At 42.0% G+C, this 23,774-nt stretch overlaps 1 protein-coding gene across 2 annotated transcripts in view; it reads left to right on the top strand.

Annotated features, from left to right (window-relative positions):
* The window catches only part of CACNA1E (calcium voltage-gated channel subunit alpha1 E), a 309,331-nt gene that overhangs the window by 73,917 nt on the left and 211,640 nt on the right, over positions 1-23,774 (top strand). For both annotated transcript variants that reach the window (XM_042976069.1, XM_042976070.1), the window contains exons 4-6: positions 13,473-13,576; positions 14,612-14,764; positions 15,958-16,139. In XM_042976069.1, coding sequence (XP_042832003.1) covers positions 13,473-13,576; positions 14,612-14,764; positions 15,958-16,139 — 439 coding nt within the window. The remainder of the gene's footprint in view (positions 1-13,472; positions 13,577-14,611; positions 14,765-15,957; positions 16,140-23,774) is intronic.

Here is a 23,774-nt window from a genome sequence, read left to right as displayed (position 1 = left end):
CTTAGATTTTTCTTTTCCTCCTATTTTGAAGTATCCCTTCAGTCAGTCCACCATCAAATGTTAACCTCCACTCATCCACATTTGACTTCTTGGCAGCAGGACTCTGGCTCTCCCCAGAATCATGAACATATATAATTTTTCAGTCTTTCCAAAGCTGAAGAGGGAGCAGAGCAGTGTTTCAGTATCTTAGGAGGTAAGTCACTTGCTAAGATGACATCAAGAAAAAGGTTGCACAGGGGCGCCTGGGTGGCGCAGTCAGTTAAGCGTCTGACTTCAGCCAGGTCACGATCTCGCGGTCCGTGAGTTCGAGCCCCGCGTCAGGCTCTGGGCTGATGGCTCGGAGCCTGGAGCCTGTTTCCGATTCTGTCTCTGCCCCTCCCCTGTTCATGCTCTGTCTCTCTCTGTCCCAAAAATAAATAAAAAATGTTGAAAAAAAAATGTTTCAAGAAAAAGTTTGCACATTCTCTAATTGGTGTATTGGCTCCATGCCAGGGGCATGGTTCTGAGTTTTTCCTTGTTTTTCATGTATCTTACTTAGCTCTTGTCTGGCCAGGCCAGTTATATCAACTTTCACTTTGGTTTCTTATCCAGATAGTATTATCTGGATATAATAGGTGAGTGGGTCATTGTGAGTGCCAGAAACCAAAGGTGGAGTCATTTAAGTGAGGAGGACTTTTCAAGGAAGATGTGTCTCACCAAACCATCAAGTTGCAGAAATACCAGGAAGTAGTTGGGTCTCAGGAATTTCAGGATCAAGGTGCTAGCTCCTATCTCCGGAGTCAGCTTTATTCTTCTCTCACACTACAGCCAGCTTTATTCTCTGAGAGAAAACATGAACAGTGACATCTCCTGAAGCCTTTTATTTTAGGGCTTTACTTGCTTCAGGAGAGCTCAGCCAAACTATAGTCCCAAGTCCAAACATCCCAGGGGAGGAACTGTTCACTGGCCAGCAGTGGCATGTAAGAGCATTACAGTTTTTAAAAAGAACTGTAGGGGGCGAAATGGATGATGGGCATTGAAGAGGGCACTTGCTGGGATTAGCACTGTTCGTTGTATGTAAGTGATAAATCACAGGAATCTACCCCCAAAACCAAGAGCACGCTGTACACACTGTATGTTAGCCAACTTGACAGAAAATGCTATTTAAAAATAAAATAAGATAAAATAAAAATAAATAAAAAGTCTTATCTTTATAAGAAACAAAAAAATAAAATAAACGCAGAAAAAAATAAGAACTGTAGGGGTAGAGTATTATTGCTGGAGGAAAAGGCGGTACTGGCTGTTCAAACAATCGGTGGCCGCTGTGTGTGGGCAGTGTTGGATTATACAGCTGGTCTCTGTCATGTGATACTGGAGGTCACTAGTGCATCCTTCTAATGTGGCCTGCATTAAGAGCTTGGCCCCTACATGGATAATTATCTGGGTTCTGTGTCTTCCCTGGCTTCTGCTCTATCCCAGGCTAGCCATCTCACAAATGCTTGTCCCTGGACCTAAGGGAGACCTGGTGAGAGAAAGTGTGTGGGTGGTGGATCAATAGAAATCCCTCACCGCTACTAGAAAAACAACTGAAAGAACATGTATTTATGTTAGCGAGTTCTTATAATATGGGATTTCCCTCTCCAGCAATTCTCCGTCTTTGCCAGCTCTCTGAAGTATAGTTTTGGTAACATTCATATGATCCTGCAATCACAGGACACCATAAGGCTCTGCAGAGAGGTAGCTCTGTGGTTGTCCTAGAGAAGACATTTGTCAAATACATGTGCCTTTGGGATGTATTTCTAGCTATTAGCCATTATCTTTTGTAGCTACTGAAAGCACTCCAAATTTGGAATCTAAATTTCTGGGCTTGAGTCTCAGTTTGACCATTTACTCTCTCAGTGATCTTGGGCCAGCCAGTTTCTCTCTCTGAGCCTTAATTCTCAAACTTACAAAATGGAGGATAATGGTACCTTTATGAGACAGGGTTATGTAAACTATGAAACAACAAGGTATTTATGTTTTTATCATGATCATCACCTGGACCTGAATGACACTCATAGAGTTTCTACCCATTGCTTGGCATTTCTCCTTGTGGTATCTGAGTGAATAACCAGGGACTTTCTCATAAAAAAGGGAAGAAACCTAGGGCTATTGGTAGGAACTAGACCTTTGTTTCCATTACACTGAAGCTAAGTAGACAAAACTCTCCTTTGTACGTTATTGTGTTCTTTACCTTGCATGATTTGGGGAAATTTTTGGATTACAGCTTCCTTGGTAGATATACTGGGGTTAAGCTTCATGTAACTACTAGGAGATGTTTAAAGAAGAAGGCAGAGGGTATTTTTATCAATGTTGGCATCATTGCATTTTCATCAAAATTATGACTTTGTGGCTTGGGGTCACCCTGGCAACATCTTCCTCTCTGCCTGAGGAGCTATGTGTGCGTCTCCCAGAGTGGATGAGGACTGGTTGTGAAACACACACATTGCATTTAATCAGGCTATTGCTCAGTTAAAAAAAATTTTTAGTGTTTACTTATTTCTGAGACAGAGAGACAGAGCATGAGTGGGGGAGGGGCAGAGAGAAAGGGAGACACAGAATCTGAAGCAGGCTCCAGGCTCTGAGCTGTAGGCACAGAGCCCGACGCGGGGCTCGAACCCACAGACCATGAGATCATGACCTGACCAGATGCTCAACAGACTGAGCCACCCAAGAGCCCCAGGCTATTGCTCAGTCTAAAGCTATCACTATCTGAGAGGTTCTCCTTTAGCAGTAGTTTCCAACCAGGGATGTCCCCCCAAAGGACATGTAACAATGTCTAGAGACATTTTTGGTTGTTACAACCTGGGGGGGGGGGATTGGAGGATGGGTTGCTATTGGCATCTAGTGGCTAGAGGTGGAGGATGCTATTAAACATCCTACAATGCACAGAACAGCTTCCTACAACAAAGAATTATCTGATCTCAAATGTCAATACAAACTCTTCTTGGTGTGACATGCTTTGATTGTTGAACTTTCTTTTGGTGGGAAAGGAATGGGAGAATTTTTAGGCCATGACTTTTCTGTTCATCAAAAGACATATTTGTGGACCACTTCATATCCACTAAGATTCTTAGGAAATTTAATTAGGAGCCCCATTTTAAATTCCAGAAAGGGGGGGGGCTTACCTTTATTAAATACAGAACCACTTATCTCTTCTGGAAATGGCATAGACTTTTCTCTTTTGGAAAGGGGAAAATTGACCCTATTGTCCTTCTCATTCTCCCAAGAAATACTGTGACTTCTTGCTTAGAATCTTAGAAGGAAGTTCATGTTCCACTTTGGTCATAAATCAACTTGGGCCCAAGCCTTAATAAATAAATAACAGCCAACCAACCAACCAAACCCCAGAAATAGCTGCCTCGTGACAGTTTTGGAGTTAGTAGTCTTTCTTTGAGATTATCCATTCTGAAGGGTAGCAAGATGCTGTTGCTATTTCTGGTAACAGAGGAGGGAACAGGGTCTTTCCTAGACCACTGTGTGTGCAGTTATTAGAAAAGTACAGGAAAACTTTTCAAGGCAAACTGTTTCATCATTTCTAGGAAAACACCAAGATGCTACATGGTGCTATTAAAACAGCAGTTCATGTTGGTCCATCTTGTCCTCTTTAGAACAGTCTCCTTAGAATGAGCATGTGTAATGCACCCCAATGTTTATAGCAGCACTATCAACAATAGCCAAAGTATGGAAAGAGCCCAAATGTCCATTGATGGATGAATGGATAAAGAAGATGTGGGAAATATATACAATGGAGTATTACTCAGCAACCAAAAAGAATGAAATCTTCCCATTTACAACTATGTGGATGGAACTGGAGGGTATTATGCTAAGTGAAATTAGTCAGAGAAAGACAAATATCATATGACTTCACTCATATGAGGACTTTAGGAGACAAAACAGATGAACATAAGGGAAGGGAAACAAAAATAATATAAAAACAGGGAGGGGGACAAAACATAAGAGACTCACAAATATGGAGAACCAACTGAGGGTTACTGGAGGGGTTGTGGGCGGAAGGATGGGCTAAATGAGTAAAGGGCACTAAGGAATCTACTCCTGAAATCATTGTTGCACTATATGCTAATTTGGATGTAAATTATTAAAAAAATTAAAAGAAAAAAATTATTGAATTCAACATGTACTCTCAACAGTAATTCAGTAAATTTTAATATTTAGATCCTTAAAAAAAAGAATGAGCATGTGTATTAGCTAGTCTCTACATTTGGGTTTTTCAAAATGTAGGTCAACCCCATTAGAGAGTCATGGCATCAATTTAATTGGTTGCAACCAGAGTGAAACAAAAGATAGCTAGGAAGAATTGAAGAGGAAATATGAATATATCATACACAGAAAGAGTATTATTTTATGAAGCATTATGTAATTTTACATACACATAACGTATATATATATATTACATATTATATATACACATAATCATACATATTGCATACATACATACAAACATACATACATATATTCACCCTGGCTTGTGATGTAAAATGTATTTTGTACTGCAGGCTGTGTTCAAAAGAAGTTTGAAAATCATTGCTCTATACGCTTTTATTTTTGTTCTAAGAACATGGGTGAATTGAAGCAACACAGCATATTTTCCCTTAAAGGCCTTTCATTCCTAAATCAGTCACTATTCAGAACAATGGATGATTTGCTTACGATAATCTAGATTCAGTCTCTGGGCTAGAGAGGGACCTAGTCTTTCTAGCAGGTGTGACTATAGGATATTTCTGTTATTAGGAAAGATTACTGTAGAGGAGGTAGGCAGCAGCAGCTGTTCCAGGAGGGGCCTAAAGGAATAGAAGTTGGCATTAATTCTGGCACAGTGACCAAGGTAGACAGTCATTCATAGCAACTGGAGCTTGGGCTTGGGGATAGGGTAAGAGACCATTTGTTCAATCAGGGGACTTCTGTGGAGCTCAGAGTAGCAGGGTGGGTGACCTGATGTTCCATTACCAAATGTAACCTGGAGCTTTTAAGCACTGCCAGGCTTGGTCCAATTTCTAATATAGGCTATGAAGTTTCCTTTATTTTACATTTTTCATACTCACCTGCCTCTCTGGTCTCCATTCTTTCCTGGATCACTAAGTTCCAGCCACACCAGCCCTTGTTTGAATTTCTCAAGTATGCCAATCTCCTTTGTGCCTCTGTCCCTTCTACGCATGCCTTTTCATATACCTGGGATGCTCTTCCCGCATTGTTTCCTCTGGCCTACTCATACTTCACCTTTGAGTTCATATGTCATTTCCATAGTGAATCCTTCCTTTCCTGACCTTCCACTTACTAAACTTGTGATCTATTTAATGTCTTTTTCATTAAGTTTCATGAGGATTGCCACCATCTCCATTTTGTTCTCTGTTATAATGCCAATGCCTACTGCATGGCATACGTTCAGTAAATATCAGTTGATTGTAGATGGGCTCTGGGTTCTGGGATTGAGCTAAGCCTGAATGGGATCCAAGAGCCCTAGCATAGGGTCTGGGGAGGAACAGGGGGCAGCTTGCAGAGACTATGTACTGTGCAAGACCTGTCACCTATTTTCCCCTTCGCAGCCTCATCCTTTTCCCTCAAATGTATTTTAGTCAAGTTGAATTTTGGGGGGAGCTTGTCTCCATTGAACAGTTTAACACACAGGGGCTTTTTTGTTTTTGATAAAATGAAGTAAAATCTTTAGAAATTGATTCCAAAATCAAATTACACTTTCGGTAATTTATTTAAAAGAAATGGAGAGCCAAACATTGGGGGTAATTTAGATTTTTGATAGATCATCATTATTTGCACACATAGTTAAATCTCCTTCAGTTTGGATATCTAATTATATAGTTGCCTGTGGGCTCATTCACAGCTCCAGAGAAGTCCATCCAATCTGCCCCAGTGAGGAGGTATTAACACTCATTTATCCCTGAGTCAAGGGTACTTCTTGGGCACCGCTGTTGAATATTGTTAGAGAAGGGACCATAGTAGATGGAAATGTGAAAGGTACTTTCTGCCATCAAGGAGATGGCTTTGAACTGAGTTATGAGGATCTAGCTAATTATCATTAATAATCAGACTTTCGTTCTAAGACCTAAGAACAGTATGCAGTCAGGTATTAAATGTTGTACAGCTTTCAAGATGTTCAGAGAAAGGGGAGATTGCATGGGCTGGAGAAGTGTAGCAGCGTCTGGACAGGTTTTGGGTCAGAGTCTTAGAGCCAGGAGGGATCTGAGAGGTCCCTCTAGTTGATTCCTTCATTTTAGAGATTAAAAAGCAAACAAAACCCCAGATATGTTCTTTCTCCTCTTCCTTCATGACACCTATTTATTAAGTACTTTCTATGAGTCAGACTTAGTAAACACTGTTGTTTTAGCTTTCCCATGTCCAACTTCCCCAGTGGCCTCCAGTCTTCCTTTTGGGGGTATCTTTCATTGTGTGTGCTCTTGGTGGGTGTCTTGCACACTTTGGAAGTAGTAGAAGACTGTCCCAGTGCAGCCAGATGGGATATAAGGGGACATGTGACTTAAGCTCGACCACATGGTTTTCCCCCTATGACTTTTAAGCTGTTGATGTTATGATATTGATACGGTTGGTGGTGATGTGTCTAGCAATATCCACAGTGGCCTAAGAATCAGACTTCCTGGAGTCTCTGACCTTTGCCAAGTGTGTAAGTTTTTTATTCCTGCTGTAACAAATTGCCAGAAACTTGGTGGCTTAAAGCAGATGTATTCTCTTACAGTTCTAGAGGTCAGAACTCTAAAATCAGTTTACCTGGGCTGCATCAGGTATCAGTAGGACTGTACTCTCACCTGAGCCTTTAGGAAGGAAGACATTTCTTTACCTTCCCTGGCTTCTAGGGCTGGGTTTCTTTCATGTTTCCTCCATCTCCAAAGCCAGCAGCATAGCACCATGCTTCAGTCACTACATTGCAACCTTCTTTCTAGCCAGATCTTCCTGTGCCTGCCTCTTATAAGGGCACTTGTGATTGCATTTAGGGCCTACGCAGATAATCCAGAAAAATCTTCCCATCTCAAGATTCTTAATCACCTCTGCAACATCACTTTTGCCATATTAGGTAACATTCACAGCTTCCAGGGTTTAGGATATGGATATCTTTGAATCTGTTTTTCAGCCTACCACACCAAGATTTCTGCTTTCCTATTTTTCCTGCCTGGTCTTCCAGTATCCCTTCAATTCTGTGGGCTCCTGATATCTTTTTAAGTCAGTGCTATGTGAAGAAGTTTATAAGCATCTTACCTTTTTTATTTTATTATTTTTTTCAATATATGAAATTTATTGTCAAATTGGTTTCCATACAACACCCAGTGCTCATCCCAAAAGGTGCCCTCCTCAATACCCATCACCCACCCTCCCCTCCCTCCCACCCCCCATCAACCCTCAGTTTGTTCTCAGTTTTTAACAGTCTCTTATGCTTTGGCTCTCTCCCACCCTAACCTCTTTTTTTTTTTTTTCCTTCCCCTCCCCCATGGGTTTCTGTTAAGTTTCTCAGGATCCACATAAGAGTGAAAATATATGGTATCTGTCTTTCTCTGTATGGCTTATTTCACTTAGCATCACACTCTCCAGTTCCATCCATGTTGCTACAAAAGGCCATATTTCATTCTTTCTCATTGCCACGTAGTATTCCATTGTGTATATAAAGCACAATTTCTTTATCCATTCATCAGTTGATGGACATTTAGGCTCTTTCCATAATTTGGCTATTGTTGAGAGTGCTGCTATAAACATTGGGGTACAAGTGCCCCTATGCATCAGTACTCCTGTATCCCTTGGATAAATTCCTAGCAGTGCTATTGCTGGGTCATAGGGTAGGTCTATTTTTAATTTTCTGAGGAACCTCCACACTGCTTTCCAGAGCGGCTGCACCAATTTGCATTCCCACCAACAGTGCAAGAGGGTTCCTGTTTCTCCACATCCTCTCCAGCATCTATAGTCTCCTGATTTGTTCATTTTGGCCACTCTGACTGGCATGAGGTGATATCTGAGTGTGGTTTTGATTTGTATTTCCCTGATAAGGAGCAACATTGAACATCTTTTCATGTGCCTGTTGGCCATCCGAATGTCTTCTTTAGAGAAGTGTCTATTCATGTTTTCTGCCCATTTCTTCACTGGGTTATTTGTTTTTCGGGTGTGGAGTTTGGTGAGCTCTTTATGGATACTAGCCCTTTGTCCAATATGTCATTTGCAAATATCTTTTCCCATTCCGTTGGTTGCCTTTTAGTTTTGTTGGTTGTTTCCTTTGCTGTGCAGAAGCTTTTTATCTTCATAAGGTCCCAGTAATTCATTTTTGCTTTTAATTCCCTTGCTTTTGGGGATGTGTCGAGTAAGAGATTGCTACGGCTGAGGTCAGAGAGGTCTTTTCCTGCTTTCTCCTCTAGGGTTTTGATGGTTTCCTGTCTCACATTCGCATCTTATCTTTTTTAATCCTTACATCAACCCTCTTAGGAAAATATTGTCCCCATTTTACAGATAATAACACTATAGCTCAGAGAGGCAGTTGCATAAGGCAAGACAGCTGTGTGAGGGAACAGGCATTTGAAACCAGCCAGTATGACTGGAGAGCATGTGCTTTACCACTTCCTCATCATCCTAGTTCAACTCTCTTTTGCCTGTAGATCTTTTCCAAGGAGGAGTTAGGATGCCATCTGGCTCTGAAGTCTGGATCATATTATTTAGGCAGGGAGACAAGGCAAGGGGGTGGGCATTCCAGGCAAGAAAGAGGTGGGAGAATAAGAGGTGAATCCAAGAGATGTGTTAAAGGAAGGATATGTTAGACTTTGGTGCCTCGGTGGAGGTAAAATTATAGAAGAGAAGAAGGAGCCAATCACCTCTGAAACACTTCTAAGTGGACACAACAACTCATTTTGGTGGATTACCCATGGAAATGATATCCTGGCTCAAACTGTGTTAGGAATCCAATTTGAATTAGGTCCCTCCCTGTCTCCTCTTGGTTTCTTATAATGTGGGCTGGTTAAGCACCTAATACCTTTTGCTAGTATTAATCAGCCTTTTTGCACAGATGCTGATGAACAATTTGCCTTTCGAAGGCTCATGAACTTCTCCCTTGGGATTTATATGGGCGGAAGCAAAGAAGTAATTTTGGGAGCTCAGGAGGAACTTTTGGGCCTAAGGGTAGGAGACCCCTGGTTTGTATCTCCTCTTCAAAAGAGAACTTACACACTTGTTTAAGGCTAGTGCAACAACTGGGAGGGAAGCTATTTACCTGGTCATCCCTTGAATAGAGTTGCCAGATTTAGCAAATAAAAATACAGGATGCCCAGTTAAATTTGAATTGCAGATAAGCAACGGATAATTTTTTAGTGTAATATTTGCATAATGCTTCAGGGAATTTTTAGCCATGGAAGTGTGAAAAGAGACTGTTAGACCTGGGTTGATGAGGAGGCTAAGGCAGAACCCAAGGTCAAAGGGACTCCAGGGTGGGAGAATTCTTTGCGTAATTGACTCGGGGAGAGGTCATTTGGTTGTGATTGCTCAGAGCATTCCTTCCATCTTCTGCCACTGCTGTAATGGGCACACAAGACCCTCAGGATCATATCAGGCTCTAGACTCTTCTTACTTGCTGACAGCTAAGAGCGAAAGCATTAGAGGTAGGTCTGAACCATGACATCCGCTAGGAAACAGTTTTTGAACATTTATAGTGTGCAGAATCCTGCATCTGTCCTGGTCGTAGTCAGAGGTTTGTGTCTGTCCTCTGCTTTGGGGGTAGTCACTAAGCACCCCTCTATGTACAGAGCTCTCCACCCAGACCCTGTGCTCATAGTGACAAAAGAAATGGAAAACACAGCTGCTGTTTCTGAAGAGTACTCGCATATGCTGCATGGGATTGCAGAGCTTAGGCTTTTATTAACTGAGAATTAGAGTTTTGCGCAGCGGCCTCACTCTGATTCTGTGGCACAACTGTCTCTTCATGTGTGTATATGTGGATATTATAGCCGTTGTCACCTTAGGTGCAAGGAGCCTCTGTCTGACCTGCTCGTCCGGAGAGGTGTCAGTGACAAGTCTGTGGGAGTTAGTAATTTGTGGTTTGGGGATAAAGGGAACCGAGCTCACTGGCTTGTTGGGAGGCTAAGTATTGTGACCTTGGTATTTTTAGCAATGTACTGGACTAAAGAACAGTGGAGCTATGCAGTACTGAGAAGACATTGCATGGCATAATGGCAGAGTGGGGAAAGGCTTGGCTTTGATATCAGAAGAGAAAGGACCTTAATGCCTAGTCTTGCCATTTATTAGCATAATTTTTTCAAAGTCCCGATTTCCTCTTCTATGAAGTGGAAACAGTAGTAATATCAGGATATGTTTGAGAATTTAATGAGATAACATATGTGAAAGATGTTAGTAGATAGTGAGCCCTATGTGTGTTCCTGCAGTGTTCCCATTCTTGAAACATTTTGTAAACATCTCTGTTATGACACTCTTCATGGTGAATTATAATTATTTCATTTCTGTGTCTGTCTACTTCCACCAGACTGAGGACCTGGGCCGTTTCCTACTGTGGACTTACCCTGAACCTCCTGCATACATCTGAGGCCCAGAGTTTTGCCGAGAATATAGACTTTAGCACTGAGGCTTTGCTGAAGGGCAGGTCTTTACATTTTGAGTCTTCTTCCTTCCCTCTCTAACTCTCTTCCTGAGAAGATCCTGTCCTGTGGAATCTCCTTGAGAGCAGGAGTCCTAAACTATATTGGAAGATCCTTATTAGACTCTAAAATGCTCAGGGACAGATTTCTGGTACACGTGCTCCAACAGGCATGTGTTGGAACAGCATCCTGGCTTGCCACCTGCCGTTATCATTGGTAAACTCTAGGGTTTCTCTGGTACTTCTTTCCTTTTGGTTTCTGCTTCAACACATTTACTACCTTCATCAGTGCAGTTCAATCCATCAAGTATTCATTGAGCACCTTTTAACTTTCCAGACCCTGGGCTAGGTGTGGGGATAGAGATGGGGAGGACAGTGCCTCCACTTGAGGTGTTTTGGATCTTGTGGGAGAGACAGATGAGAAACCAGAGAAAACAGAGAATTTCTCTAAGATGTGGTAAGGGCAGTGATGGCAGTGGACACAGAATTCTATGGGGACTTTTTCCTCAATTATCTTTACCCCCTAAGAATTCCATTGCCCCTACTTCTAGCAGGTGGACAGGAACTCCTACCCTCACACATGATGTGAACACTAGGAAGCAGCCATTGGCCAATGGGCATGAGCTAAAGACCTGGTTTATGAGGAGGCTAAGACAGAACCCAAGGTCAAAGGGTTGGATGAAGGAAAAGAAAATTCCAAGGGCTGGGGGGAGCATGGGCCCCAGGCAGCACAGTCCTGGCTAAAGTTTGGGGCAGCTTAGATGACTTGGGGGGCAGGTTGGTTCAGCTGAAGGCCACACTTGGTGAAAAGAGCATGGATGTGTCTTGTGGGTCACTACTCAAGCTTCTGGCAACAAATGCCATATTTTTGCCTCTCTCTCTTTCAAATTAGCTTCACTGTTATTTTCTTTCCCACATGAGAATTCTTATTTCTCTGACATTTGCTTCTCCACAAGCTCTTATTTCTTCTTATTTCCTTCCTGTTTTCATGTCCCTGTTTCCTTTCACCATTCACTTCCCTGTCCTCTTATCCTCCCTCCCCTCTACCAGTTTTATTTCTCTCTACACTTGTGCCTTCTTGCTTTTTAATTTTGTCTTTTGAACTCTACCTCCATGTTCTGAAATACACCTCCTTCAGCTCAGGGTTGGGGAGGAAATTTTCCTTTTCAGTAGCTCTTTCTTATGATATGAAAGAGCATCTCGTGTGTATCTGGGTATCCTTGGAAACAAAACTCTGGTTTCTGAACAGGGCGGATTCTCCCCACCGCGTTTGTAAGACAGAGCAAACCATAGGGAGAGCTGTCTCCCATGTGCAGTGCACCTCAGAAGACTCAGAGTATGGTGCTTCTTCCTCTGTTAGTGGATTCAGCGGAACAATGACCCCGTTTTCCTGGGGTTCTGGTTCTCTATCACTATGCTTAGCCTTGAGGTTTGTCTGTCTCCTCTTCCCTTTATTTGCTTCTTTGCCTGTTTTATTTTTTAGTCCCGTTTTCTACATTTCTTCTGCTCTCTTTTCTCTTCAGGTTTTCCCTACTTATTGGAAATAATATCACTTCCCTCCCTAATTTCTCTCTTTGGCATTGGCAGATAGAGTCAAAAGCAGCATCAGAGATGTGGCTCCTCTAAATCCCTTTTTTTCAGAGGGCAGTATGGAAGTTTGGGTCAGGAGAGGTAGAGAAGACCTGAGAAGCTTGCCTAGCTCCTGAGATCTTTTATGCGAGTAGAGTTTCTTTCTGGTTCTTATCTTGAGGTTGGGTTAATGTAGGATTATAGTCTTAAAGTTGAGAGAAATCTCTACTGGTTTTTTAGATAACCTTCAATCAATGTTGGAACATTTTTAACTTCCTAATAGAAAGTTCTACAGTCTGTGTTTGAGTACGTTTAATGTTGGGAAGTGTACTACCACATGAACAGTCCCCCTGTTCTTGGGCAGCATGGCTTGTTTCAAAGTTATTGCTCACAATTGTAGAGTCTTGGATCTGTGTCATTTGTACCCATCGATACTCTAGCTGCTTTCTAGAGGTGTACAGCATAAACCTTTCATTCAAGTTAGATTTCAAGTATTGAAGGAAATATTTCATCCAAAAATAATTAAATGACATAAACTCTTCCCACCACCCTTTGACTATGTAGAAAACTCAGTTTTCTGAGTGACTTATTTGCCCATGGCTCCAGACAGCTGAAATTGTTGTGGAGAGGTTGGGAGGGAAGACAGGTACTATTCCACAGAAAGAAGACTAAAATTAGACAAAGTTGCAAAAATAGTATTATTAATATTTGTGTTGGACGTAATATCCAGTTTGCACATTATAGCTATAGAACACTCATAGTTATAGCATCAGTGTGATTGATTTGTTTGGTAAAAACTCTTGATTGCCAAGGTGAACAAGAGTGAGTTACTCCTTTACTGCAGCTGATCCAGGGAAATTCCCTGAAGTAGCCAGGAGACAGGGGAACCTACGAATTCTGATATAAAAAATCCAGGGGCCTCAGTAGGTTGGAAAGGGAGAAAGGAGGTTGGTGAGGGATAGAGAGGAGAGGAGGGGGCAAAGATTGGAGGCAGGAATGGGATAGATGCTAGAGAGCTTGTATTTTACTCATGATTGGGAACCAGGATTCTGATGTAATGACGAGTTTTCCCTCTTTGCAAAGTAAAACCCAGATGTGGCTAAATATAATTTCAGTCGGAACCACTGATGATTCACCCCAGTTCAGGTGCACCCACACGCAGCTGGCATCAGCTCTGTGTACTTTCCAGGCTGATCCTTCTTCAACCCAGCTTCCCCCATGGAACAGGAGGAGAAAGCCAGACGGTGATAACCTTGACCTTCTTTGTTTCCATCTGCAGCATCCTGGCTACGGCAGGAACCCACTTCAACACACATGTGGACCTGAGGACCCTTCGGGCTGTGCGTGTCCTGAGGCCCCTGAAGCTCGTGTCAGGGATACCTAGTGAGCACTTGCCTTTCTTCCTTCTCCTCTGTTAATGGCTTTCCTGAAATGATAAACAGGAAGCTATTTCTCCAGTGGTAAAAAAGAATGGGGATGCAGCAATCTGGCAAAACATTTCACTCTAAAACTTAGCAACTTTTTTTCCAGAATTTAAAGATAGTGGAAGATCTTTGGAGAAAATTTTCAAAGTAAAAAAATATATGTAAAATGAAAAGGAAACACCCTCGTTATCCTATTTTTTAATTCATTTTTTCCTGTGCATTTTAACATGATTGTGATCATACTGTGTGTATACTTTTGGATCCTATCATATAAGCATTTGATTTTCCTGACACTAAAAATTCCTCAAAAATATATTTTAAAAAGTCTGTACTATAGCCCATCTTATACAAGATGACTTATTTAGTCATTTCTACTGGACATTAGATTATTTTCATTTTCCCCCCACTAGAAATAGCACAGCGACATACATCTCTTTTCTTAAATCTTATTCAAATTATTATTTGAAGTATTATTTTCTTAGGCTAGGATCTTAGAAGTACAACTTCTGGGTCAAAGTATATGGTATTTTGTGAATAGTGATTGTACTAATTGTTATCCTAAAACAGTGGATGGAAAGCCAGGTTTCAGGTAGAGTAGTGGGGGAGGTAAACTTTGTCTTTACTCTCATAAGATTTAGAGCCTAGCAAGGCCAGTCTTAATTTCCTTTAGGAAAGAAGCACGTTCTAATAAGTTTATAAGAGATAAGCAGAAAGCAACATGGGCGAAACAAATAAGGGAGGAGTAACAGGTGTGTAAAGGATCAGGGAATGGTGAGAAGGAACATGGAATTGATTCCAGGGGAAGTAGTGATGGCAGTCTTCGGCTCAACTTGCTCTGGTTGTCCCTTTGCAAATTGTCTTCATTGTCTTAGGACCAGTGGTTCTTTTCCCTCAAAGACTTGCCCCTCTCCTCCTAGAAGAGAGTAAAGGGAGCCTCCTATATCACATGGTGCTCTAGGAGGCTCCATTTGTCATTCACTTCCTTTCCTTCTAGGCCTACAGATTGTGTTGAAGTCCATCATGAAGGCCATGGTGCCTCTTCTGCAAATTGGCCTTCTGCTCTTCTTTGCCATCTTGATGTTCGCCATCATTGGCTTGGAGTTCTACAGTGGGAAGTTGCACCGGGCATGTTTCACGAACAGTTCAGGTAGGATCGTTGTTCCTGGCCTTCTCCTTCTTTCCTTCCTCTCCCCTCTGGTCATTGGAGTAATTTCAGGTCATTGGGGGACTGAGTGGAAAAGTATATTCTATCCCAGCCCTGGGATTAGAATCACAAACTTCTTAGCAGCTTTTTGAGGCACAAGCAGCCTAGACTAAGGATCCCCAGGGGACACTGATATTGCACAGCAAATGGCCTCTTAAGTTTGCAGTCAGAGGATTTCAAACAGGAGGTTTCAGTTCCCCCATCCCATGGTAGAAGGCTATCAGACTGACTGTCAAACACCACCTGTCTGAAGAAATACCCTTTGTACAATAGCCTCTTTGGCCCACAGGCCAGGTGGGCCTTGGAGCCCAGAGTCAGACTTGGGTCTCTCTAGGTCTGTGGAGACATTTTCCCTCCATGATCCACCTCATGACCTTCCTCCTTCCCTGCTGTGACCCACACACAGTGTGGAAAAGCTGAGAGAGCTCTGAGCGTGACTTGCCAGGGGTGCTTGTGAAATTTGCGGGGTTCACAGACCTCAAATCCGTACCTCTTTGTATCTTATTTGTTCCTTTCAAGTCCAGTAGAATACCCTAGCAGGAAAGGGGGTCAGGGAGAGGTTGAAGAAGCCCAATTTAGTATCATGTGGGTTTTTTTGTTTGTTTGTTTGGTTGGTTTTGGTTTTTGGTTTTTGTTTTGTTTTGTTTTGTTTTTAAATCTTCAAAGGACACCTTCTACCTTGGGAGTTTTGTTTTGTTTTGTTTTTTTCTTATTCAAGACCAGGAACTTAGGCCAGAAAAACAAGGAGTTGAGACCCACTGAAGGGACTTAGTTTATAATTGTCCCCAAGAAACCCGAGAAGAACTCAGGGTCTGTACTGAGTCTGAAGTTGGAAAATCAGGAAGATTCTGCCTTCACCTCAGATTGTTCTATGTGATCCAGTCTGTCCATGCCTGTGGTACTCAGGCAAGGGTAGAAGATGTAGCCTGAAGAAAGTGAAGGCCATGTGGCCTCAGAGGAAGCTGGGAAGCACTGGGATGAACACACAGTATGTAAGCTGTGAGGTATAAAGAAGCCAGAGGTGGGAGCCCGAGACAAAGAAATAGAATTGAGTGTTTGTGGCTTCCTGGGGGTCATTTCTAGGTCATGCTAAAATATCATGTGGTTTATCCCCTACCCTCTGAATGTGTCTGCAGGTATTCTGGAAGGATTTGACCCTCCTCACCCATGTGGTGTGCAGGGCTGCCCAGCTGGTTATGAATGCAAGGACTGGATTGGCCCCAACGATGGGATCACCCAGTTTGATAACATCCTTTTTGCTGTGCTGACTGTCTTCCAATGCATCACCATGGAAGGATGGACCACCGTGCTGTACAATGTGAGTAGAGCTGGCAGGGGGCTGGATCCAGAGGGAAGAGCCCTAGAATGGGGCTTCTGGCATTGTTTGGACTGGTTAGTCTGGGGAAAGGGAAGGCTGGGGATATGTCTGTGTATATGTCAGTTTGTGTGCGTGGGGGCGGTGGGGACAGTGGGGCTGGACTCCACTGTGAGAAGTCATAGCACTTCGTATCCTGTGTCTGGCCTCTTGCTGAGTGGAAGTATACAGTTTCTCAACAGAGTTAGGAAGCTACATCCCATTGGATGGGTGAACAAAGCTAGTTATATCAGATCAACTTAGTAGTGATAGAGTATGTTTCACTACAGGTTCAGCATGGTGGTGGGGTTCAGTGAGGAGTACCAAAAGGTATAGATTTCTTGGTTGCTTCAAAGAGTTTGCCATCAGGTTGGAAAGATATTACGGTAGTTCTCAACCCTGGCTGCAGATTAGAATCAGCTAGGAGCTTTAAAAATTTATACCTTCTGGGCTTCACTCCAGACAAATTAAGTAGGAATGGCTAGGGGTAAAGGCCCATCATTGATTTTTTTTAAACTTCCTAGCTGATTGTAATATGCAGCTACTGTCAAGAACCACTGCATTATATGCACATAAGAAACATGCTTAATTGTAAGACTCACTGGGGATGCTTGTTAAAAATTCAGGTTCACAGGCCCTTTTATGCAGGTGTTGATCTTGTGTAGTTTTGAATCGTTAGTGGGCTATACTTTTTACAAGTGCTTCTGGTGATTCATATGATCAGGTATGTTTGGAAGGTTCTGAGTTAGTGCATAAGACAAAGCTGCCTAACTGCCTGTCAGGGATGGCAAGGGACTCCTGCATGGGACACAAGTTAGACAGGGTGACCACTGAAGTGTCTTCTGCCTCTCAGAGTCCTATTTTAACAAGTTATGAAAGGCATGGGCAAAGTTCAAGTTCTAAAATGACAGGGGTCGGGGAGGTGTGTGCTTTGATGCAAAGGGAACCTAAGTGGGCAAAACAGTTTGGGTAGGTTGCCTTTGTACAGGTGCTTACAAGGTCTGTACTCTCATATGAATCCAGCCAGCCCACGCTGAAGCAGGTACTTTGGAATGATCATGCCTCTTATCTCTACTTTCACAGGCTGCCTTTACCCTAAGGTGCCCTCTGTTTCCTTTTAACCTGATTCCATCTGTATAAAACTTACTGGGTGGGGCACAGTATAGTTTACACAAAACACCCTTGGCTTTTGTTTTTGTGCTTTGTCTTTGGTTTCACTTTTGTGGATCTCTAGATATAATCCACACTGGAGGGAAAGGAAGTGCTATGTCCCAGGAGAGACTCAACCAGATTGTAATGCCCGAAGAGCCAGGATTTGTGTAAGGCCTGTAGTGGGTGTTTAGTAAATGTTTACCAACCTAGATCCATTTCCATGCAGGTGAGCAATTCAGGCCTGAGGTTTACAGAATAGAGCCACAAGCTGTTATGCTAAAGCTCTAAAGGGCAGTGAAGAAGTCCCAAAGACAAGCTTATGCCCAGCAACCCTAAGGGTTATTTGTGACCTAGAAACACCTTGAGGACATTCTGAGATTCTCACCAGTTGTGGGGGGTAGCAGGAGGGAGGGAAGGGAGAAGAGACTGATGAGTATAGTTGTTCCCTATTTGAGATATGAAGGATGTCTTTAGGCCATGTCACTCAGATTAGCCAGGCATCTCTGCACTGGCCCCACAGTGGCTGGTGTCATTTTGGGGCTCTGGAAGTGATGTATTTCAATTATATGTGTAGACTCACCTAAGTGATGTGATAAATGCATTGAAAGCCTAGAAGGAGAAGTGTTGCATTTGAACATACAGGTGTGATCCGTTGGTCCTCCTGAGCCAGGGCTCAAATAGTGCTGAGACAAGTATGAACACAGTTGAAGAATGACCAGTCATTTGCATTAGATCCTTTGTTCATTCATTCATTCAACAAATAATTAAGTGAGCGTCTACTATATGCCAAGCACTGTACTAGGTACTAGGGAAATGTGGAGGGAAAAAGGGTGCTATGATGCTTGCTTTCATGGTGCTCTCTTTAAATTCCCATTTGTCTCCAGTTACCTGTATAACACAGGTATGGAGGTCACACAGAGACAATGATCTTGCCCTCTTCTCTAGTTTTGGTCCAGTGAGGAAGCAGGGAGGAGAAGAGGTCAAGATGCTAATTCTCTGAAACTTTTCATTACACGGGCTCCCAGGACCACAGGCTCACACTCCCTCTGACTTCTAGTTTGTCGCCGCCGAATTTCAGTTTACTGACCTCCTGCTACCCCCTGTGGCTGAAAAACAAGGGTTGAGGGAATTAGTTGAGTTGTGGGGCTGGTTTCCAAAAGTAGCTTGCTGCTCACGGGGCAGAATGAACGTATGTCCACTTTGAAATGAAGTTACTTTCCAAAACATTAGCTCTAGGGGCAGGGAGCCAGGAATCCATAGGAAGAAGTGATAGTCAGAGGTGGGTAACTATACCTTGATTCAGGAGAAACTGGATAAAAAAGACACCCATTTTTCAGCCAGTGGAACAAGGACAAGGTCTGGCTCCTTAGGAAGAAAGAGCCGGCAAAGGCTGGGCGTCAGCTGAGCAGGGAACTGGGGCGTGAAGAATGACCCAGGCAGAACTCTGTTACAGAAGCTGGATGCTCATCCTGGCGTTAGCACTGTCTGCTACAGGAAGAGCAGGTTCAGAGTAGTCCATTCTGCATGGTGCTGGGGAGAGGTAGACTTACATCATACACAGTGGAGTTACATCACACATGCTTTTAATTTATCCCAATCCAGCCATTCCGCTTGGAGAGGAGATCAGGGGCTCAGGGAGAGAGGAAGATAAATAGTACAGCCTAATTCATTTACCATTCATTTCAGTGTTCCTATACATTGTAAGTGTGAGATGAGAGATGCCCAAGAAAGATGTTGGCTGAAAAAAATTGCAAGAAATAGCCAACTCAGCATTTCCTGAGTATTTGTCCTCTTTTTATTTTAACTCAAGACTTGGTAATGACAAAATTTCACATAGCTATTAGCAGTGGTTGCACACAATGGAATTAACCATGCACAACTAATAAACTCAGTATTATAAATATAGGTAATACATATGCATAGGTTTCTTCGTGTAGAAAATCTCTCTCTGCCATTATCACCGCCACCACCAATAAGATGCAAATGTAACTGTTGGTTGCCCTTCCTGCCACTCATTCTGGGAAGGTTCAATTCGCCCCGTTGGTGGATTTTCTCACATAGGCCACAAGGAACAGGGGAGCTCCTATTTCCCTGTCCAGCACCTCTTCTATTCCATGATGGCAACAAATATGTAAGACATACTGGCGCCAGTTATGCTCAAACCAGTTATTAGAACCTTCAGATTTACACGGTACACAGAAGTTCTCTCAAGCATATGGACCTAGGTTAGCCGCTTTAGATACAATTTAAATGTTTCATCCTGTTTGCATCCCTTTTCTGCTACACAGACTCTTTCCCAATGCCTCCTATGACCTTGTATACTCTGCTGCTGGTTACTTTTAACTTCATTTGCATATAGCTTTTCTCATGATAATACATTTTTGTAAGGGGCTGGGAGGGTTCTTACTGTCAGGGCAACTTGGTGTCATGCTTGCTCAACTTAGTCTACCCAAATTTCAACTCTGCTTGGTCCAACTCCAACTGTATTCTTGGCTTCCCTCCCTCTTGTGGTAGAAAGAATGCAAAGCAGTCTACAATCCTGCTGGCTGCTTCTTCCTGTTTTGACTGTCTCTGTGAAGGTCTCCTCAACTTGCAAATCCTCCCTTATTCTTACTAGTTTAATTCATTTTATTTCTCCTAACCTTGATAGGTATTCTTCAGTACAGTATATTTTCTCTCTGATCAGTGGAGTTCATTCTATAAATGCTACTGTGGCTCTCGTATTAACTTCCAACATTGGTCACCTGGATTGGATGTGGCCCTGAGAACTGGTTGTCTACTGATCTGGTCTGAGTCTTATTTCTGTGTTGTATATCTGGTTTCGTTTTGTCTGCTGTTTGTGTTGCCAGGACTAATATACAGATTGCAGGGGTTCCCAGTCTCTGTCTGCAGTTACTGAAACCTCTGTTCTTAAAGTCCATTATTTTTCATCTATATTTCCATAGCTTGAGCTATTTCTCTTCTCACTGGGTATTGATAAACTCATGCAGGTGTGCAAATTTCTTGGAGACATGCCCTTTCTCCTGGTATGCCACCTGTATCTGTTATGACTGAATAGGATGCTCTGTGCTGCTGTGGGAGAAGAGATTTTTACAGACTTTACTGGTTTTTTGTAAGAAGAGGGAACTTGTAGTCTGGATGCTTTCTGAGTCTTCCTCGTGTCTCAGTTCTTTGGTCTATAACAGCCTATGGCTCTGTTTTAAGTTGCCTGCTTCCAGATGCACATAGTCAATATTTGTTAAATAGTTAACAGTTATTCACTTTTTGCCTGTAGATTTTGTTCAAGTGTGTTATGCCCAATGCTAAAAAATAAAATTCAGCTGAGTAAATTTGAAGATCAAGTTGGCTTTATTCAATGATTCATGAATCAGGCAGTATCCCATCTAGCAAATAGAAAGGAACTCCCAGGAGCTATACAAAACGGAAGGCTTTTATAAGCAGACGAGAGCTGAAAACAGAAGTTTCTAAAAAGAGTGGAACGTTTCAGACAAGGTCACCTTCCTTTGGGGGCAGGGTGGGACTCTGTCAGGCAGATTACCTCACTAGTGCTGATCAGGTAATTCTAGATACACTGGTTAAAAATTACATTCCTGGGAGAGGCTGAAACTATATAATGAACCTGATTTCCTGATGTGGGGCTCAGCACAAGTGACTCCACTTGAGGTCCTTCCTTCCTTCCTTCCTTCCTCCCTTCCTTCCTTCCTTCCTCCCTTCCTCCCTCCCTCCCTCCCTCCCTCCCTTCCTCCCTTCCTCCCTTCCTCCCTTCCTCCCTTCCTCCCTTCCTTCTTTCCTTCCTTCTTTCTTTCCTTCCTTCCTTCCTTCCTTCCTTCCTTCCTTCCTTCCTTCCTTCCTTCTCTTCCTCCTCCTCCTCCTTTCTCTTTTTCTTTAACAATTCCCCCTTTTTGATCAGAATTGTGATTCAGAATTAACTGAAAGGTGTGATGAAAATTTAAAGCATTAGTGCCACTTGCAGCTACTGCCCTGAAGTTCTTATAGCTTTTACTGGTCCTCTATATGATATTCACAGGTCCTGATTTTTTTTCCCCCTGAATCTCAATGGTATTTATAGGCCAAAACTTCAGTTTTGACTTCAGTCATTTTCTTTGTTCCTTTTCTGGCATTTCTGGTCTTAGGGAGATTATTTGCTTGGTGGTTCATGGCTGTAAATTTGCATTTAAAGCTTTTGAGAGAATATAGTGTGCCAGGGAGACTACTACTGCTACTAATATAAGCAGGATAGTTACCAATGTCTAGAGTGTACTTTAGAGCGATGGTCCCCAAGATTCAAACCAATCAAAATCCAATAAATCAAAGAAATACCCTGTTGAAGGAGTCAAGGCTTCTTGACTTGGCTCCTTAAGCCAAGTTCAGTGATCTTATATAGCTAAGTTCCAACTTTCCTAGAAGTGTTAGTCTAGTTCAGCAAGTGGTATTGTCCACAGCACAGACACCTTCTTGCTCAGCTAAGACAATCTAGGGCTGCCCTATTATCAAGAAAAACTTTGGCTAGAGAGTCTAAGGACCTTTGTTGGGCAGCTGTTGCTTTACCAGCAGAATCTTAACTTTCAAGAGTTAAGGAGAGTTTCTTGACCAGAGCCTCATTGTACTTGCTCCTAACCAGGGAAGTAGAAAGCTGACAAAAGAAGCAAATCCTGAGTCATAAAACACCTCCTGGTAGGTCTTTTCTAACTCAATCTTGTATATTCAGGGGAGTTGACCAATGAAGTAGCACAGTCTATTAGTGAAAAAGTAGGGGCACAGTTAGATAACCTAAAAGGTATTGCCGAGTTATATACCAGCTATCTAGGCATTCTTAGACTGTGAATGATAACCACTACAGACAAAGATAAATTCTCTGGGGCACAAACCATTCCCACTAAGGAGGCACTGTTAATGGACAAATTAGAGTTTTCGATGACAATTCTAGCTGTCTGAAAGATCACTTCTCTTAGCAATGGCCTAGGAGATACAGATGATGGCATTATCTTTCAAGACCAACGCCAGAACTAAGGAAAGAAAGAAAAGAAGAGTTTTATGTTTAGTTAAAGTATGAAGTCTTGATCCAGCGTCTTGGGTGGTCTCTTCCTCATCAATTTGATTTTGAGGTCTGTAACTGGTGTACAGGACCAGATGTTAGGTGGACCTTCTTCAGCTGTGAGGTGTATATTCAAGGTTTAAATCCCTGAAGTTTGATGTAAGCGATGAACCACAGGAATCTACCCCAAAAACCAAGAGCACACTTTACCCGCTGTATGTTAGCCAATTTGACAATAAATTATATTAAAAAAAAAAAATTCCTGAAGGTTGGCTGGGTAGTAAGGACGATCTAGTATAATGCCTTTCAAGGACATTCAAGGACAGTCTCTGTTTATAGTGATTCCAAATCAGAAGGGAACTAATTGGAAACATTAGTTTGGAGAGTTGTAACCAGATATTTGAGGAAACTAGAACAATTCAGGATCCAGTCCAGTTTATAGGTATATAATAAAACCTCAAAGACAATTAACAAGACTAGAATCTCATACCTACAAAGGTGCAGACTAATTTTTCTCTCTATAATTACCCCTAGTTTTCTAACCAAAGATAATCGTAGTAATACTACTTTGTTTGCATTAAACATGGCCTGATTATTTACATAAGTGCAGCAAGAATAGTTATTGACTATATATAAGCTTTTTAAAAGACTGCTATGCTGGAACTTTTCATAGGAAATCTCAGACTGAATTCTTAAAATTCTCTGAGGCCGGGAAGCTAAGCCAAGGGCTTGCCATAGATTTTGCCTGTAATACCTATAGTTTGGGTAAATTCTTCTCTTCTCAAGGTCCCTCAAAGGATCTTGATGTTCCTGGGTCTACCAGGCAGTGACATTCCTTAATTAACCTGGTAAAGCTGCCAGGAACCTTATAAGCAAAGTATCAGGATGATTTTTCCAAGTAGTTACTTAAGGTCTGTGGTCATATCTGAGTCTGTACATATCTCTCAAATATGACATTCTAATCAAAACCTTGGGAATACTACCAGTGTTTCCATTGTGTCCTTTTACAAAGAGAATGGATTCTTGTTGAACTTGTGCACATAACTAATTATATTGCCATGGAAAAAATAATGAAGAGTTTCCAATTTCTGGACATATTGGGTAGGGAGAAAAAGTAAATGTTTCATCTTTGTTTACAAAGATATACTTTACCAAATTGTGTAAGCCATAGATAGCTTAAGAAAAGGTTTTCTTATATCTAGAAAAACAAAACATTAAAGAACCAGCAATGTTTCAAACAAAAAGTCATAAAGAATTGTAACTATTATAATTAAACTATTATAACTAAAGAATAAACACTATCCTTGGTTTATTCAGTCCCATGTACTTAATACTTGTTCTGCTTGAATACAGTTTTTCCATTAGTTATAGAAATTCTTACCTAGTTAAGTTCTATTATCTTAAAGTTATCA

The sequence above is a fragment of the Panthera tigris genome, chromosome F3 (assembly GCF_018350195.1).
Source record: "Panthera tigris isolate Pti1 chromosome F3, P.tigris_Pti1_mat1.1, whole genome shotgun sequence".
In the NCBI taxonomy this organism is placed as follows: domain Eukaryota; kingdom Metazoa; phylum Chordata; class Mammalia; order Carnivora; family Felidae; genus Panthera; species Panthera tigris.
The sequence above is the reverse complement of the archived record's forward strand: the minus strand, read 5'-3'. Positions and strand labels throughout refer to the sequence as shown.